General features: G+C 33.4%; 1 protein-coding gene across 10 annotated transcripts in view; it reads right to left on the bottom strand.

Moving 5' to 3' along the window:
• DNAJC13 (DnaJ heat shock protein family (Hsp40) member C13) overlaps nucleotides 1–17296 on the bottom strand; it is a 122435-nt gene that overhangs the window by 57593 nt on the left and 47546 nt on the right. For 9 of the 10 annotated variants that reach the window (XR_005019665.1, XM_036850129.1, XM_036850127.1 and 6 more), the window contains 11 exons: nucleotides 16919–17018; nucleotides 14771–14878; nucleotides 13914–14069; nucleotides 13110–13166; nucleotides 10943–11064; nucleotides 8549–8624; nucleotides 8189–8284; nucleotides 7300–7443; nucleotides 4636–4650; nucleotides 3980–4062; nucleotides 1876–2029 (listed from right to left, as the gene is read on the bottom strand). Coding sequence is in view for 9 of the 10 variants with exons in the window: in XM_036850129.1 (XP_036706024.1) it covers nucleotides 1876–2029; nucleotides 3980–4062; nucleotides 4636–4650; nucleotides 7300–7443; nucleotides 8189–8284; nucleotides 8549–8624; nucleotides 10943–11064; nucleotides 13110–13166; nucleotides 13914–14069; nucleotides 14771–14878; nucleotides 16919–17018 (1111 nt within the window). In the remaining variant the exon portion in view is untranslated. The remainder of the gene's footprint in view (nucleotides 1–1875; nucleotides 2030–3979; nucleotides 4063–4635; nucleotides 4651–7299; nucleotides 7444–8188; nucleotides 8285–8548; nucleotides 8625–10942; nucleotides 11065–13109; nucleotides 13167–13913; nucleotides 14070–14770; nucleotides 14879–16918; nucleotides 17019–17296) is intronic. The other variant, XM_036850131.1, reaches the window with a different exon arrangement.

The following is a 17296-nucleotide window of genomic DNA, read 5'->3' as shown; positions in this document are numbered from 1 at the left end:
GTGTATGAAGAGGGCTGTATTTTTAAACAGGGTGGCCGTGTGCGTGTGTGTGCGTGTGTGAAGAGGGCTATATTTTTAAACAGGGTGGCCAGGTGTGTGTGTGTGTGTGTGAAGAGGGCTATACAGGGTGGCCAGGTGTGTGTGTGTGTGTGTGTGTGTGTATGAAAAGGGCTGTATTTTTAAACAGGGTGGCCAGGTGTGTGTGTGTGTGTGTGTGTGTGTGAAGAGGGCTGTATTTTTAAACAGGGTGGCCAGGTGTGTGTGTGTGTGTGTGTGTGTGTGTGTGTGTGTGTGTGAAGAGGGCTATACAGGGTGGCCAGGTGTGTGTGTGTGTGTGTGTGTATGTGTGTGAAGAGGGCTATATTTTTAAACAGGGTGGCCAGGGAAGGCCCACTCAGATGACAACCTTCAGGAAAAGACCTGAAGGAAATGAGGCTCTCTGTAGAAAAGAGTATTTTAGGCAGAGGGAACATCAAGTAGAAAGACCTTGAATCAAGAACATGAATTTGGTGTTTTCAGGGAAGCCAGTGTGGCCACAGGCAATGGTGCGAATATTAGGAGATGAGATCAAAGAAACAATGGTTGGGTTTAGGGGGTACAGATCTTGTCTTGTAAGTTATTTTAAAGACCCAGGCTTTTTACTAAGTGAGTTGGGAAGCAATAAGAGCACCAGAGAGGGCTTGGAGCAGAGAAGTGACAAGATCTACTTACATTATAACAAGATCACACTGCTACTATGTTGATAACAGATTACAGAAAGGCAATGGTGGAAGCAGGGAAACTGCTACAATCCCATAGAGAGAAGAGGGCTGGGTTCTGGGTACATATTGAAGGTGCACTGAATAGGACTTGCTGACAAACTGAATTTGTGGCATAAGAAAAAAAGATGATGTCAAAGGTTTTGACTAGAAAATAAGGAATAGCCATTATCTAAGATCAGAAAGACTGTAGGTGAAGTAGGTTTGAGGGAAGAACCAGAGCACAGTTTTACAGCTAAGTTCTAGAAGCTTATTAGATATCCAATTTATAGGATAAAAGTATGAAGTCTAGGAAAGAAAGTCTAAGCAGGAGATAAAAATCTTGAAGCCATCAGCAAATAAAAAACATTTAAGCCATGAGAATGGATGAGATCACTGAGGCAATAAATATAAATGAAAAGAAGCCCAAGAACTGGTCCTTCCGGGCCAACCAGCATTTAGCAGTTGGGGCAATAAGGAAAAATGAGCAAAGGGGGAGGAATAGACAGTGAAGGAGAAAATCCCAGAGAATACAGACTCCCAAAACCAAAGTAAAGAAAGTTTTCACAAAGAGGTGGGAATGAGCAAAAACAAATCATTAACATGTTTAAGAAATGCAGTTGGGTTAAACAGCAAAGCCGGCAGGGTCACAAACATGCCCAAATTTACACCTATAATAAAAATTTACACACACACACAAGATTATCTACCACCAACATGTTTCTTGTTCTTACTTTGTCATGCTTCACATCAGTATTTTAATTAAGCAGCAAAAAAATGGCCACATTCAGAATCAAATTACCACGAAAAGTCTATTAAACAAGCTACGAGAAATAAGAACAGGCTATGTTTCAATAAAGAATTTAAAGGGGAAAAAAAGCAAGGAACAGATCTAGAATGCATAGGATCAAATTTATTGACTCCTACATGATTTTCACATACAAAGCTGAGGTACTAAACAAAATTAATTTTTCATTTGTCTCAGGCAAAGTGAAAGTTTTCCAGTATTTCCTTCATAAAATTATGAGTGAAAGGTAAAGATATATGTCAAACAACTACAAATTAAAAAAAAAGAAAAACTCCAAAAGTAATACATGCTTCAAAAAAAAACTACTATACTACGAAAATTAAAATTTACCTCAAATTCATGGTGGTTCCAGGAGATCACATTAGCACTACCAAGCTCTCTATCAATATTAAATGCTCTCATTTCAGATTCAAGACTATCTCTCAATTCTTCTCGTGTTTTGAAATTCCAAATTAAGTTTGACCTGGCATGGTCCTGACCAAACCTAGATATACATGTAATCAGAAAATAGTGGGAAGCAATAAACAGTTTTAAAAATCTATAAATCTCCCCTACTACAACTTATAATAAGCAACAAAACAGTGGAATTAATAAACTTTAGCAAGCGTAAAGAAAGAAAATAAAATCTACTGTGTAAAGTAAGTATAGTAAAAGGTTAATGGTAGAATTTTAGTCACAGGTATACAGGTGCTCATTGTAAAATTCTTTCACCTTTTCTGTATGTTTAAAAGTTTTCATTATAAAATGCTGGGGGAAAAAATGAAGCCAAACTATAAGACAAATCTGTATGGATTTTAAAACAAGGAACTGATATTTCAATTTTAATATTTATTGCTAATATAAATTCCAGTCAGAAAAGAATTATAAACAGATATCAAATTACCGGTTGGGAAGAAGAATTTCTGGATAATTGAGTATGAAATGTATGGGATGAGCAACATTCTAGATTAGAACCTTACAAGAAAAAATACTGCTAAACTGTCAAGCTCTGATTGATACTTTCAAAATACCTTCCTTTTATTCATGAAATTATTTAACTATCATAATAAATTTGAATTCAAGTCTGAACTGGGGTGGGTGGGCTTTATACCCATTCACTTTCAAACTGCAATCCTCCTAAAAAGTCTGATGCCAGAATTCCAAGGGAATTCTAGGGAGGACAACACAACTGAGGGATTCCAGAGGAAGAAAACCAAGGCATATTCTTAAGGCTGTATTATATACATACTACACTTTTAAAGTACTGTGGGAAGTTCCCAAAGCACATATTTTCCCTTATTAACCAAGGTATAATCAATAGTTCAGCTTCCAGACTGAGTATTGTGAGTTATCTCAAAAAAGTTTTTGCAAACTCCCCAAAATGTTCCAAAGTCCTTCTATGTGTGTATTAACTGTGTGTAGGGGGAGGGTGTTGAGGTGGAGGGTGCTGGGGAGGTGGTGGGAGCAGTAGATGGGGAGGAGGGGTTCCAGGGGCTGGAAAAGTATATGAGGTCTGCTAACTTGGATACCCATTTCCCACAAGACTCCTTATGGTTTCATCATCCAACTCTTTAAAGACTCTATTTCCAACAAGCTTGAAAGAAGTTATAATACAGTTATTTCTAAGCCATGATAAAGTGTTTTAAAGTAATCACCTCTAAGCCTTAATAAAATGCCAGAAGTACCTTTGGCTAGTCAGACTACCAACACTCTACAAAAGGTCTTAATTTTATGAAAGCATAACTAATCATACCAATCTTTTTTTTTTTTTTAAACATCTTTATTGGAGTATAATTGCTTTACAATGGTGTGTTAGTTTCTGCTTTATAACAAAGTGAATCAGTTATACATATACATATGTTCCCATATCTCTTCCCTCTTGCGTCTCCCTCCCTCCCACCCTCCCTATCCCACCCCTCTAGGTGGTCACAAAGCACCGAGCTGATCTCCCTGTGCTATGTGGCTGCTTCACACTAGCTATCTATTTTACATTTGGTAGTGTATATATGTCCATGCCACTCTCTCACCCTGTCACATCTTACCCCTCCCCCTCCCCATATCCTCAAGTCCATTCTCTAGTAGGTCTGTGTCTTTATTCCCATCTTGCCACTAGGTTCTTCATGACCTTTTTTTTTTTTTCCTTAGATTCCATATATATGTGTTAGCATACTGTATTTGTTTTTCTCTTTCTGACTTACTTCACTCTGTATGACAGACTCTAACTCCATCCACCTCACTACAAATACCTCCATTTCATTTCTTTTTATGGCTGAGTAATATTCCATTGAATCATACCAATCTTAACAGTTATAATTCTTGACCCTGAGAGCATAAAAATACCTGGAGCATAAAGCACTAGATTCAGGCAAAAACAAAAAAACAAAAAAACAACTGTCCAAAAATTAAATTTGGCAATACCAAATTTAATTAATTGGAAAAGAGGCCTAAAGTTTACCTATAATAGAAGAGATCCCAGTTTGCTTCTATTTTTATTCTCTGTCTTCTCTTTCGAAGAACTACTGGCTTTTGATTTATATTCTGGAAAAGAAAAAAACTTCATAGTGCTCAATCTGGAGCTACCAAATAAGCTCAGTCAGAATATCATCACTTTGTAAGTGATGAGAAACACTTCCTTCATCAAATTTTGGCAGAGACAAAATTAATGAAACAAAATCTATAAAATATGAATACAAAATATTAGATTATATCACAATATAATACTTTGCCAGCATATATTTCTATAGTGTAGCTGAAATATTTTCCATGTAGCCTAAAGTTATTGTTTCAAATCCAAATTTTGTTAAAGTTTACAGTGATGACTAATAAAATTTGTAACAGTCAAAAACAGGTGACTTATTTTAAACATTTACATGCAGTTAATACAAAAATCATGGCAAACCAATAAACACAAAAGATTATAGGTTATTAAATTGCTACCAAAGCCAAGAGGAGCAAGTATAAATTGAAATAGCTAATGGACAAGAAATAAGTATCTACATTCAGACACATGTGAAGTGAGACTTTAATTTACTAGACAAAGAATATCAAAGACAACTCCACATGCAGGCAGTTTAATGCATTTCACACATGTAGCAGGGACTTAAAACTCACCATATTGTTTCTGTCCTGAATTTAATTGTAAAAAAGGAAAAAAAATTTTTAAATGAAATAAAAATAAGAGAGTGAGCCTCCATCTGCTATGCTATCTCTACTATATAAATTCCACAAGGATGTCACCAGTATAAATCATCTTTAAGACAGAAAAAGGCCCACCTGCTTCTCTGAGGTCTATGACTCAAATTTTAGGCAGTCATAAACCCATTTGAGAATTCAAAGAAAGCTATGGTCCTATTCCAGAGAAAGACACATACATAAGGTTTACAAATGGAGGGGAAGATTTCAAAGATTTCTTGTAAGTCTATATATGGACTGGAGGTTAAGAATCTTTGCTCTGAGTAAAACGTGTAGATATTTCAGTCATGAAAATTCTAATCCTCAATGTGACAGAAGCAAAAAGTAGAAAGTAGTTATAGATTAAAACATGAAAGTCTGTAACTTCATTAAGGAAGTGGCAAATCATATAAAATAAAGCAAGAAAACAGACTAGATATCACAGAAAGAAAAAAGGTAAAGTAGTAAATTTTAAAAAGTAAATGCTGTTTGAAATGTAAATCATATTGATTAATTAAGGAAATAGTCCCTACAAATTTTAATTCTGTGCACTATCATGAAAACTAATGTTAGGTAACTTGAAGAAAGTATATAAATAGTTCATATTTTTAGTTTTAATGACAAACCCTTCCTTAAAACCTCTAATCAAGTACTACTTTCTTCAATTTCCCCTGCCCTCAGGACAAAAAGCTGGGAGTCTAGAGTTATGAAAATGTAAACACTAAACAGAAAAAGGACAACCAGCTCTCCATAAACTAAGCTGACTGATTTAGAGACTTAGGTTAAAAGATCTAACTGGCTAAACAAATCCCTAAACTGAAAATAACATAAATAAGAAAAAAGTAATTTTATACATTAGCCAAAGGTTATTATTAATCCAACAAAGAACATTAGCTACAAATGGAACTGACTCCCTAAACATTCTGATTATATAAGAAATGCAGTTCATTTTAAGACTAAACAGTTAATCTAGACAATGGTTAATTTTCAGACTTTAGCTAAAGCACAGGTTCATTAATTAGATATTTTGGTGTTAATATTTCTACGAATAAAATAGTCACAAAGATTATTCACTGTTTCATAAATTAATGTTGAAAACAGTGTCCTGGCAGAAATAATTGCTCAGCACTTTAGATAACACCTCATGTAAATGAAACCAACAGACTGATAAAACATTATTGATATTAAAAATACATTGTTTTCCCTCTGAATTTTTTATCTTTAAATAACAGATGCTATCCACATTTCTAGCTAAAATAGCTTTGTGTTCAAGTGTATGCTGGATAAATGTTATATAGAAATCTGATGCCAAAAACTTATTTTCAGTATAATTATACCCAACAGCTTGAAACAACTGTTATTTCAGAAATGGGTTTAACTACCTGAAGCCAAAAGCTTGTAATTTTTAACAACTGTGAAAATCATTCATTTCATATCTACAGACTTTCAATTTTCAAATGCTATAGCAATATTATCATGACAAGACATGCACTGTCTTTTAGTATAGGTGCTTTTATTATTGACTTCCTTGTACATCAAAGCAACCCCAAAGGACAGAGAACGGAGGTACTGTTATTCTGATTTTATGAAAGGGGAAAGTGAAATTCTGAAAACCCGTAACTTGCCATATGGGTTGGTAGTAAGTGACAGAACCAGGCTCAGATGTACGTTAACCAATTCAAAGTTCAGTATTCTCTTTACTATCCTAGACCTCTGAAAGCCTGTTTAATGATTCTTAATAGTGCATATGTCACTCATACAAATAAGCATTAATTCATTATGCTCAACTTCTAAAGAACTCAATTTTGGTATCAATTTCAGATAGACACACAAGACAATAATATTTCTGTTCTTTTGCACCTGATGCCTTATGTTTAGATATTCTGGAAATTCATAAGAAACATGTTTGTTTCAGAAAGTTACTTATATTACTTTCCTTGAATAAGAAAATAGCTACCATAAATAAAGAGATGGTTAAAGGGAAAGAATATAAGTGTGGTCAACAAAAACTGAGATCAAGTCAACTTTTACATGAAACCTTAAATCATTCTTAACCACTGCACATTCCATCCTAGATAGAAGGATGAACATTACTGGATAGGTTCTGTAGCACATACTACATGCTGAAAAATGAGACTAAAACTGTTTCAGATCTGATCTTGATTTGAGGAGCTAATAATACTGAAATTTAAGTACATATAGTAAATTTAATTTTAACAATGTGAATCTTATTTTCAAAATACTTGTCTAGCTAGCTCTCAATAAAAAAGCTAAACAAGAAGGGCAACTTTACTTGTATAGCTACAAAACAAAGTTCAGAGAAGGAAAAAGATACATATGAATTCAAAAGTCTGGAAACTGCAAGTTATGGAAGAAACTTATGTAAGAAAGAGTGGAATTTTATATTAACTAACTAAAATCCTAACCACTGACTCATAAAACTATGAATTAAGAAAAATTTATATAAAAATATAATCAGAATTAAGTGACATTTCTTCAGGTGTTCGGTCAAAAGTATCTGTACCATTTCTGTGAACAGCAACAATTGAAGTAACCTAGGATATATGGAAGTGCTAGAAATTTGGAAGAAGACTTTATTTTTACCTCTTTTTGTGCAATGCCCATTCTATCCCTCCAATGCATTAACACAAGATCCACTTTTTCTTTGGCAAATTTTTCAACTTCTTTAGCAGCTTTACCAGCTAGTCTTTGCCACTCTGGAACTTTATTAAATTTTCCATACTGATCCTATAAAATAACGTTGAATTCCATTACAGTCCTATAATTTCAAATTTATTTTAAAAATCTAATTAAAGCCAAGTTGCACTATTTTACATGATTAAATGAATACTGAAAAAAAATAGTGAAAGAACAAGGTGAAAATTTCTACAACAAATTATACATTTTGTCCAAGAAATCTTAAACTTTTCTACCTAGTTTTCAAGATGAATCCTTTTAGAGGGATGGCAAGATATGAGTGGGAGATGGGTGCAGACAGAAGTGAGGTGAAGACAGGAAAAGAATACATATAAGACATTATTATAATAGCATATCTTGAAAGATGTTAAGTAATTTTCTCAAAGATAGCCCAACATTAATAATTAAGATAGCTCTGTAAAGAAAAAAAGCCCTACATAAATTATTTTTTTCAGTGTTGGCCCTTCACCAACATTTATCAATTACATAGTATGTGCAAAATATCACCTTATACACTTGAAATTAAAAAATCCATTCGTGAATGTACCAATATGCTGAGTTAGAGAAAAAAAATACAAGATTATTATTATTCATAAAATTAGATTGTGGTGATAACTGCATAACTGTAATGATTATAGAACTGGACACTAAAAACAGGTTAAAATTTTGGGGATGTAAATTTTACCTCAATAAAGCTGTTAATAATAATATTTAAAAAGAATACTACTATTTAACATGTGTTTCAGAAAAAAGTACTCTTTCATCCCGAAAAGATACTCAGGACAAGCATATTTACCATTGCTATTTTCACATTATCTCTAACATGCATCCGATCAGCATCCCTCTCAGGAACTGGATCTGAGCTGTCCAAGTAAGCCAGCAAGCCTGGTGGCTAAAAACAACAAACAAAAACAAGATATAAAATCCATTTTCAAAACAACTGCACACACACACACAAAACCTAGCCTTCGAAACCCAAATAAATTAATACTATGATTTAGCTATTAAGCATAGCATTTATTATATGACAACTCCTTTGATAAGTATCTTTTATATTAAAAACAAACAGATAAACCCTTAACAGTATAAACAACTTATCAATGGAATTTTATTGGGCAAGAATATATACACTTCTCCAGTTATTCAACTGACTTACCAAAATGCGTTTCAACAAGTTTGTCGCAGTTACATTATCAGCTGTCCAGAGTCCCACTAAATGTCTACTCAGCTGTCTGAAAAAAGCAGACGTTGAGAAAGGTTTGCTTCTTTATCTCAGGTAGAACAAAAAGGAATTTTTAAGAACAAAACATAAGAAATAAGACTACAGTAAAAAAAAAAAAAAATCATTCTATCTACTCAACACTCTGTAATAACCTATATGGGAAAAGAATCTAAAAAAGAGTGGATATAGGTATATGTATAACTGATTCACTTTGCTGTATACTTGAATCTAACACAACATTGTAAATCAACTATACTCCAATAAAAAGTTTTAAAAATCATTCTGATGTTAAATACTAAAAATTAATATTTTAATTTGGAGAGATGTATGAGATAGTTAATTCAAATACTACTAACGTTTTAGTATTTTCTCCAAACTAAAATGCTTCCGTGATGAACTCACTAATTTTCAATGGACCTGAACATGAAGAAGTAGGTTCTTACCACTTTTAAAGATAGGGAAACAATTAGACTTGATAATATAATTAAGTTTGTATAACAAATCCTGCTATAGTGACCACAGCATTCTGGAATTCTTTGGAATTCTGAACATGAGCAAAAGTCAACTATGTTCTAATATATACTTTTTGACAAGGTCAGAGATAGAAAATATTTTCAGTTTTGGAGTCTGAACAAAGACTTAAAGCACTTTTGAGCTAAAAGCACATTTCAGTTCAAAGTGAAAATCTAAGATCCAAGTTGAATCTATGACTTAGTCATTTATTAATCTTAATCCCCACGATGATATCTGCTACCCAGACTGGAAGCTCCTCACAAACAGGGTATATATTTTATTCACCACAGACCATTCTGTGCTTTGATAAGGATTCAACTGCCATTTGCAATAAGAATGAGCATGAAACCTGTGAGGGGAATAACCAAATAACCATCTACAGGCTTATGTATTTATATATGTTACATTCCCAGAAGAAAAAAGTTCAATAGGAAAACCCAAATTGTGCTTTGTTCTGACACACGCAAACACACACACACAAAACCACTACTAAAACTGTTCACTCTTATGCCTATTTGGAAGCTAACATATTGAAGTAATGACACTTGTAATTTCCTTCACTGGCATTTGGTAGGTATCATATCAATGATTCCTAAAAAGGTTTTAATTAGGGATAAGAGAGATAACATTTTATAGCAGCAATTTGCAAAAGATAAAGCAATGCAAATGAAAAGTAGTATTTCTATTATAATTTGACAGCTTTTCAATATTGTGATTGATCACAGTAGGGAACGCAATTGATTATAATAAAAAGGAACACAAAAAGCAAAGGGCTAACATAAAGGGGTTTAATAGAATTAGACATCAAATAGTTTCTAGTGTAACAAAAGATGGTGCTTAGCATTGCTAATAAGGCAGTAGACCAAGGAAATAACCTTCCTTTTATATCTTTTTATCCTTACAAGCAACACAGAAGACTACTTTTGTGACTAACATTTACAAGTAAGGGATGCAGATAGCTTCTTATAATAGTATAAACAGCAGAAAACTATTGGCAGGGCAGCATACTACAACATCCAATAACCGAACACAGGTGATAAAGAAATGAAATTTATATTTCCATAACAAAGTAAGCCTAAGTCAGCAATTTATGTTATTTCAAAAAGTCAAAAAGAACATGATTAAAACATTTATTATATATATATTTTTAACTAATATGAGTCATGAGTAATAATACGGTATGCTAAGGATATAGGAAAGGATCACATGTCGGGAATTATAAAGAAAATTAAAAGGGCTGGAATTCATACAGCCTGGAGTAAACAGATTTATGTGTTTCCTCATATTTGAAGGATTATTATAAAAAAAAAAAAGACTTGCCAAAGGGAAAATTGTTTAACTACAAGAGATTTAGGATAGGCTTAGGTTAGGCTGGTTAGATATTAAAGTTTTCTTTATTCTTAGAGTACCTAACTGACCAAAGTTATTTGAAAATTGACTAGGTGGGTCATCTACATGCAAGATGGCCAGGAGGAAATACAAGGAGAAAAACCCTGGGGACATGTGGCTCTAGTTCCATAAACTACTAGGCACTCTTTTCCATGTTCCAGTCCCATGACTATGGGTATAGAGACTGATAAGCAGAGAGTGGGGGGAAAAAAAGCAGTTTTATTTTTTTTCCTCCCAAGTTATGCAGGGATAGGGACAATGATCATTTGGGTAAAATCCTTCCATAAGGAAAGGAAAAGAACTAGGTGAATCAAAAGAAAATGAAACATTTGTGCAATCCAAAGACTTCTTCTGTTTGTTTTACATAATATCTGAACCCCTTCTCTAAACAGCAAGTTAACTTATAGCAAATTAAATTTAACCTACCTATTTGTAAGCATCCTTTGATCTGAGCTTATTGTGAACATCGCAGTATGCAAATGTCGAGGTAAGGCACCTTCACTTAGGGCAAGCTCCTGCATTTTTGTAGCAATTTCTTTGTCACCTTCCTTTGGAAAAAGGGTAAGATGATCCCTAAAGCAACAATCTACAGCAAGCTATCCTGATTTTGTAAAACTAATTTTACATCTCTAGATAAAATTATTCAGTATACAATATAATAAAAATTTTAAATGCCACTTCAATTATCCAAAAATAACATAGGCGAACAGTAGTACAAGTTACTTAAAAAATATTATTGCCTTTGGAATGAGGTTTAAATGTTCCCAGATAAATTTATCTTATGAATTAAACTTTGCTTAATATTAAAATTAGGTTCATTCCCTAAGTATATATAATATCAGCCAATGAAAGGGAGAGGTGACTCACAGAAATCAGCAATTCCTACCAAAGGCATCTGCAAACCTGGTTTGCTTTTGTTATTAAAGATATATTCATTTTCATGGTGAATACAATTCTTTATCTTTTTTAAAGAATGATGTGATGTTGAGGTAGTTCTTTCTATTCTGATGTCACTCTGCTTATTTAGACTCACTTTGACAAAAGGGTAGGACAGATAGAACTATTAATCAAAGGTAATCATAGAATTATGAATAGCAAGCAGTGTGATATTTAAGACAACCTGTCGAAAAGTAAAAATGCTCACGTTATTGAAAAAAGTACAAGTAAATAGAATAACTGAATATGCAGTAAGTATACAAATATACACACAGTATGAATACGTACATTATCATTTTGACACAAATGAACATGTAGTATGTATATAAAATATATATAGTATGTATATGTACATATATAATTTTGAACATGGTCTAAGAGGAAATTTACCAAAATACTAATAGCAGTTGTCTCTGGATGGTAAAAATATAGGTGATTTATTTCTTTGTTTTTTTTCTGAACAACCAAATGTTTCTTAAAAGATCATATACTGCTTTTGCAATCAGAAAACAATAATTTAAGATACTTGCCAGGATTTCAGTGTAAATAAATAGAGCCTTCCTTACACAGACATTGGCTGTAGTCAATGGCTACGAATCTGATACGTGTGGCTTGCACTGAAGTCAAAGTTGGCTTTTTGGTTATACCTGCCACTCATTAAATATTTCTGAATGAATGGCAATATATTAGTGGATCAAGGTCAGGAAAACACTTTTGTATGGTCTCACGGTCCTAACTGTCCCTGGTTACTTCAAGCTCTGTACGTGAGAGATGTGGTACTTACTTTGGAAGCTAATATTGAGCATAGAACCCATTAGCTGGAGGGGGAAAATTAGCCTTTAGCTGCATGTATACACTAAAAATGCAAATAAACTTTGATGTTCCAATCAATCTAATGTCTATATATAATTTTTTTAATAGCTGCTTAAGAGTATACTAATTCTGTGCTTATTATTTAGCTACTTGTTAGATTTATGAGCTATAATGGCAGAATTTCTTGATGAAAGGAGCAAACACTCTTACATTTTAACCAAATTATTACTATGACAACGAAAGAATACAAGAATTCAAAAGTCATTAGACTGATATTGTAAACATACAGTATGTAAGTTCACATTCGTAGCCCCATCTCATCTTCCAAAAAACATATAAGGCTAAAGCAACGATCCTGGAGAAGCAATAGCTCATGTCCACCAATATTATGTCCTGATCTCTAGAGCTTAATTACATATGCAGGTTAATATGAGGAACTTTTTCTTACCATACTTATTTGATACTACTTGGCTACAAACTAACTCCATTAACAGATTTCCATATAAACTCAGTACCTAAAGTTTCAATACCATCACCACCACCATCCCCAAAAAAGAGGAAGAGAGAAAGAATGCTAACTTTTCTTTTAAAGTAAAACAAACAAATAATGGAGGACCAGAAAGATTCATTTGCTCTAAATCCACTTACTTAAGAACTTTAAATTCTTAGTTTATTATTGAGGACTGTTTCTGCAACTAGTTTAAAACTAATCTAAGGATTTAAAATTACTTTTCTTACCCAGAAAAACTGCATATTTTCCATAAAAGACTTAATTTTGTCAGCCCAAGTTAAAATAGCCAATCAACATTCAAGTAAGTTTAACATTTCAAAATTGTTCTCTCACCTCTATTATTGCCTTCATAACCAATCCAGCTCCCTTTATAATTGCCATGGAAGGATGCTTCAAAATAGGGAGAAAAAAGTATCATAGAATAAAAGAATCTTATCCCAACATATTTAGCTGTTGCTCTTAAGAGGGATACACAATTTTATGCAAGGTATAAGCCATAAAATTAGTAAAGGCTACATCTCAAAGTCAGTTCACAGTTTGGTTTTAAAATGTTAGGTATTCTTACAATATAGCTTCACACATACTTAAAACAAAGAGTCTATAGTAGTAGAAAACAGCTGGCACTTATTTGAATATATATTCTACTTACTGGAATGATATCAAATAATTATGGTATTAAAATAATAGAAATCGACATTTATAAGTATAAAATATAAATATAAATATCATATACACACATGTACATAATAAATATTATGGTATTATATGAAATAAATATTTTCAATTGCTTATGAACAGCCCTGCTAAAGCTCATCTTATTATTTGGAAATTTTGTAGGGAACTACAAAAAACTACAAAAGGGAACTTTGGGTCTACCACAGAAAAAAATGAGTTTTTCACTACTTCTAAGATGGAAAAGATGGGCAACAGAGTCAAATAGTGGTCAAAGGCTATCAACAGAGCTCTATGTGAAACACAAAGAAATTCATGGAATTAAATGTCCTTATATGACAATGTACTTAGGCTATATTTATTTATATTACCACAGAAGCATACATGTACTATTTTAAAAACAAACTGACCCAAAAAGTGGTTCTCTCAGATTAGTTGTTATCTGATAAAAGTATAAGTTCTCACCTGAAAGAGTTTAAAAAGTGTTCTTCCATTGGATGCTACCATCTCCAAGAGCATATCAAACTGCTGCCCTTCTGTTGTCTCACTATATGGAGCACAGAGGGCAAAAGTAAGGAAGTCCAAGAGCGAACTAATAACTAGGGCACCAGTCCCATGATCCTGAAACAAAGTAACATATTGCCTTGGCTTAGGACAGAAAGCTTCACTTAAAACATAGCAGTAATGGGTTTCTTTCTGTTATTCTATATGTTAGAAGTAAACATTTAATTTCCCTACATGAGTTTCAAAGTACTCTTAACACGAGTACTACTGGAAGCAGTACTTGTTTTACTAATGTATCAATCCACAGTGCTTACCATATCTCAAAGGGAAAATAATTAAAATTCAGTCAAATTTCAAGAGAAAAACCAAGACTCTTCAAACATATATAACTAAGGTTAATGTGTATTTGTATAAAAAGCAATCTTTGACAACACTTGCAAAACTCTGGCAATTTGTTCATATTCCTTCTAGATGTTATATACTGCCCATCTCCAAAACTTACTAATGACTGAGGAACAAAGATTTGGCTTAGTTTTTTTTTAAGCAATTTGTTTCATAATGACATTTTTAAAGAGAGAAAAAAAGCAAAAATCTGGGATATAACTGATTTTAAGGCTTTGCAACTTATCCTTTCCAGATAAATGTATATAGTCCTAAAACAAAATATTTTATTATTAATGACCAAGCTAAACCAATACTGACCAAAAGTTGAGGGCCACAATTTAAAAACAAAACAAAAAACTGTCCCTGCTGTACTTACAGAATACCTTTCAATATGTATGGTATCTCTCATTAAGACAAATTTAATTATAACTTACCACATGGGAATTAAATTTCTCCAGTAAGTTTTCCAGAAACTTCTTTGAAGAGAGAAGAGAAGCTTTGTTTAGCTGTTCTTGTCTTAAGTCATAGTCATCATGCATGGGCTATTGATTAAAAACAGTGATAATTCATAAGCAGTGGCATCACACAAAAGTCATTTATAAAGAGTACTCATTGAACACTGAAAGAACTAAAAACCACAGCCTTTAAAATTTAAGGCAGAAAGGAATCTCGTGATAAGAGGGCAGAAGTGATCATTTCTCCTGGGTCTGATGAGACTTCGTGGATGATCTGCCTAACAAGTAACTGTAGATAGTACTGCACAAGGTAATTTTGAGAGAAAAAGTCACAGATCTCCTTCTTAAAAAGCAAATGACATCCATTCTCCCTCCCCCAATTTTGTAATATAAATTTGAAATGATAAAACTTAGCATTTAAAAGTAAGTACTAAAATTAGCAGTAAATACTTCCTGTCTCAAGATGATTCTCTTTTGACTGCTGGAATAAACTAAGAGCATAAAAAGGATTCCAGCATGACAGTTAAGAGTAAAGATCAAATCCTAATTCTGCTACTGACTATAACCAAGCTTAGATACAGTTAAATTACTTTAGCTCTCTTAGTTTCATTTTCCTCAGCTATAAAGTGGGAATAACAGTACTTACCTCACTGGACTATTATGAAGTTCAAATGAGATAATTCATGTAAAATACACAGCAAACACCTAATTTTTAATGAGGTCTCAACGTGTTTACTTCACACTACTGTTATTTTATGTTCTAATTATTCCACTAATTCTTTTTTTATTATTATTATTTTTAAATATTTATTTGTTTATTTATTTGGCTGCATCGGGTCTTAGTTGCAGCATGCGGGGTCTTAGTTGCAGCATGCGGGGTCTTAGTTGCGGCATGCGGGATCTTCGTTGCTGCGTGCAGGGTCTTCATTGCGGCATGCGGGATCTCTGGTTGCGGCATGCGAACTCTTAGTTGCAGTGTGTGGGATCTAGTTCCCTGACCAGGGATCGACCCCAGACCCCCTGAATTGGGAGCACGGAGTCTTAACCACTGGATCACCAGGGAAGACCCTCACTAATTCTTTAATGGAATTATTTGTAGTAAAGATAATAAAATCCACTTTGGGGAATAAATGCAAGGTTTTAAACAAGTGATTACTTATGTTTACTGTATACCACAAAGTCTGCCTAAAAACACTTAATATAAGGAATAAAGTCTCATATACTCTACACAAAATTGAGATAAATCAGAAACTTGAAAGTTATATTGAACAGCTGCTTTTCCCCCCAACAAGCTGTCAGCAAGTTAGATTTTTACCTCTCAAACAGCTTTCAAATGTGTCTTCTTTAGCCTATCCTACCTCAGCATCTCATGTCTTACATGATAATTTGCTCTACCTGCCTCTAACTTGACCTTTAATCTACACTCCACATACCATCCATGAGCTTTCTAAAATTCAAACATGGTATGTTAGAACTCCTGTTGAAAAATCCTTCAGTTGTTCCTTACTAAAGCATACAAAAATCTTGCTTCTCTGTCTGATACAAAAGGCTTTTTATGGCTGTCTCTGCATACATCTCTAGCTATAACTCCGAATCCCATGTGCCCCCATACATAGGTTATGATCCAGTCATATTCAATTATTTGCTGCTTCCCAAATATGCTTTTGCACACGCTATTCCATCCTCCTAGGAAAGTCTTCTCACAGCTAGAAAATACCTGCCTGCCTTTCAAGATTCAGATCAAGGTAATGTCTTCCAGAAAGCCTGGCTTAGAATCTTTTATCTTCTCCTCATCACAAAACTAAAATTAAGTGCTGCTTTTTATGGATCCCATGGCCTCTACTACTTTATATTGTATACATATGCCTACCTTACTAGACTGTTAGCAATTTCAAGGAAGTAACTCTGCCTTAACATCTTTGTATTTCTAGTACATAGCATGGTGCCTAGTTTATAGGCTATGTTAAACAAATGTTTATTTGAATAAGTAGATGGCTATGAGAGCAAGTTAGGAAATATAGAAATACTGAATTTAATTGGTACAATGAAAATCTGGATTTGTGGAAGTTTAAACCATCAGTCAACTTAAACGAAATCAGTTTACTTAAGAAAAACACTAGTACTTACACACATGAGGGCACAGAGCATATCAACGGCTGCATGGATTACTCCATTGTTGCTCCTCTTGAGTGCTTTTACTACCTTCACTCCTAGACGCTCCCGAAACCTTGGGGAACAAAACAACAGCATATAGTAGCAATGCCTGAGCATTATTCTATTATTTTATTATTAAAATATAATATAAGTCATCTTAAGTTTCTATTGCATTACTATAGCAATTACATATTCTGAATCCCATCTCTGGAACATATCAGTTATCATAATAATTTTTTTCTTTCAAGGGGAAGATTTTTTTTAAGCTTAATTAAAACTAAAAGGCATATAATTTCCCATTCAAATTCACTAAAACAGAGTCAGTAATATCACGGGTGAATGGATAAATAA

The sequence above is a fragment of the Balaenoptera musculus genome, chromosome 4, assembly GCF_009873245.2.
Source record: "Balaenoptera musculus isolate JJ_BM4_2016_0621 chromosome 4, mBalMus1.pri.v3, whole genome shotgun sequence".
Lineage (NCBI taxonomy): Eukaryota > Metazoa > Chordata > Mammalia > Artiodactyla > Balaenopteridae > Balaenoptera > Balaenoptera musculus.
The sequence above is the reverse complement of the archived record's forward strand: the minus strand, read 5'-3'. Positions and strand labels throughout refer to the sequence as shown.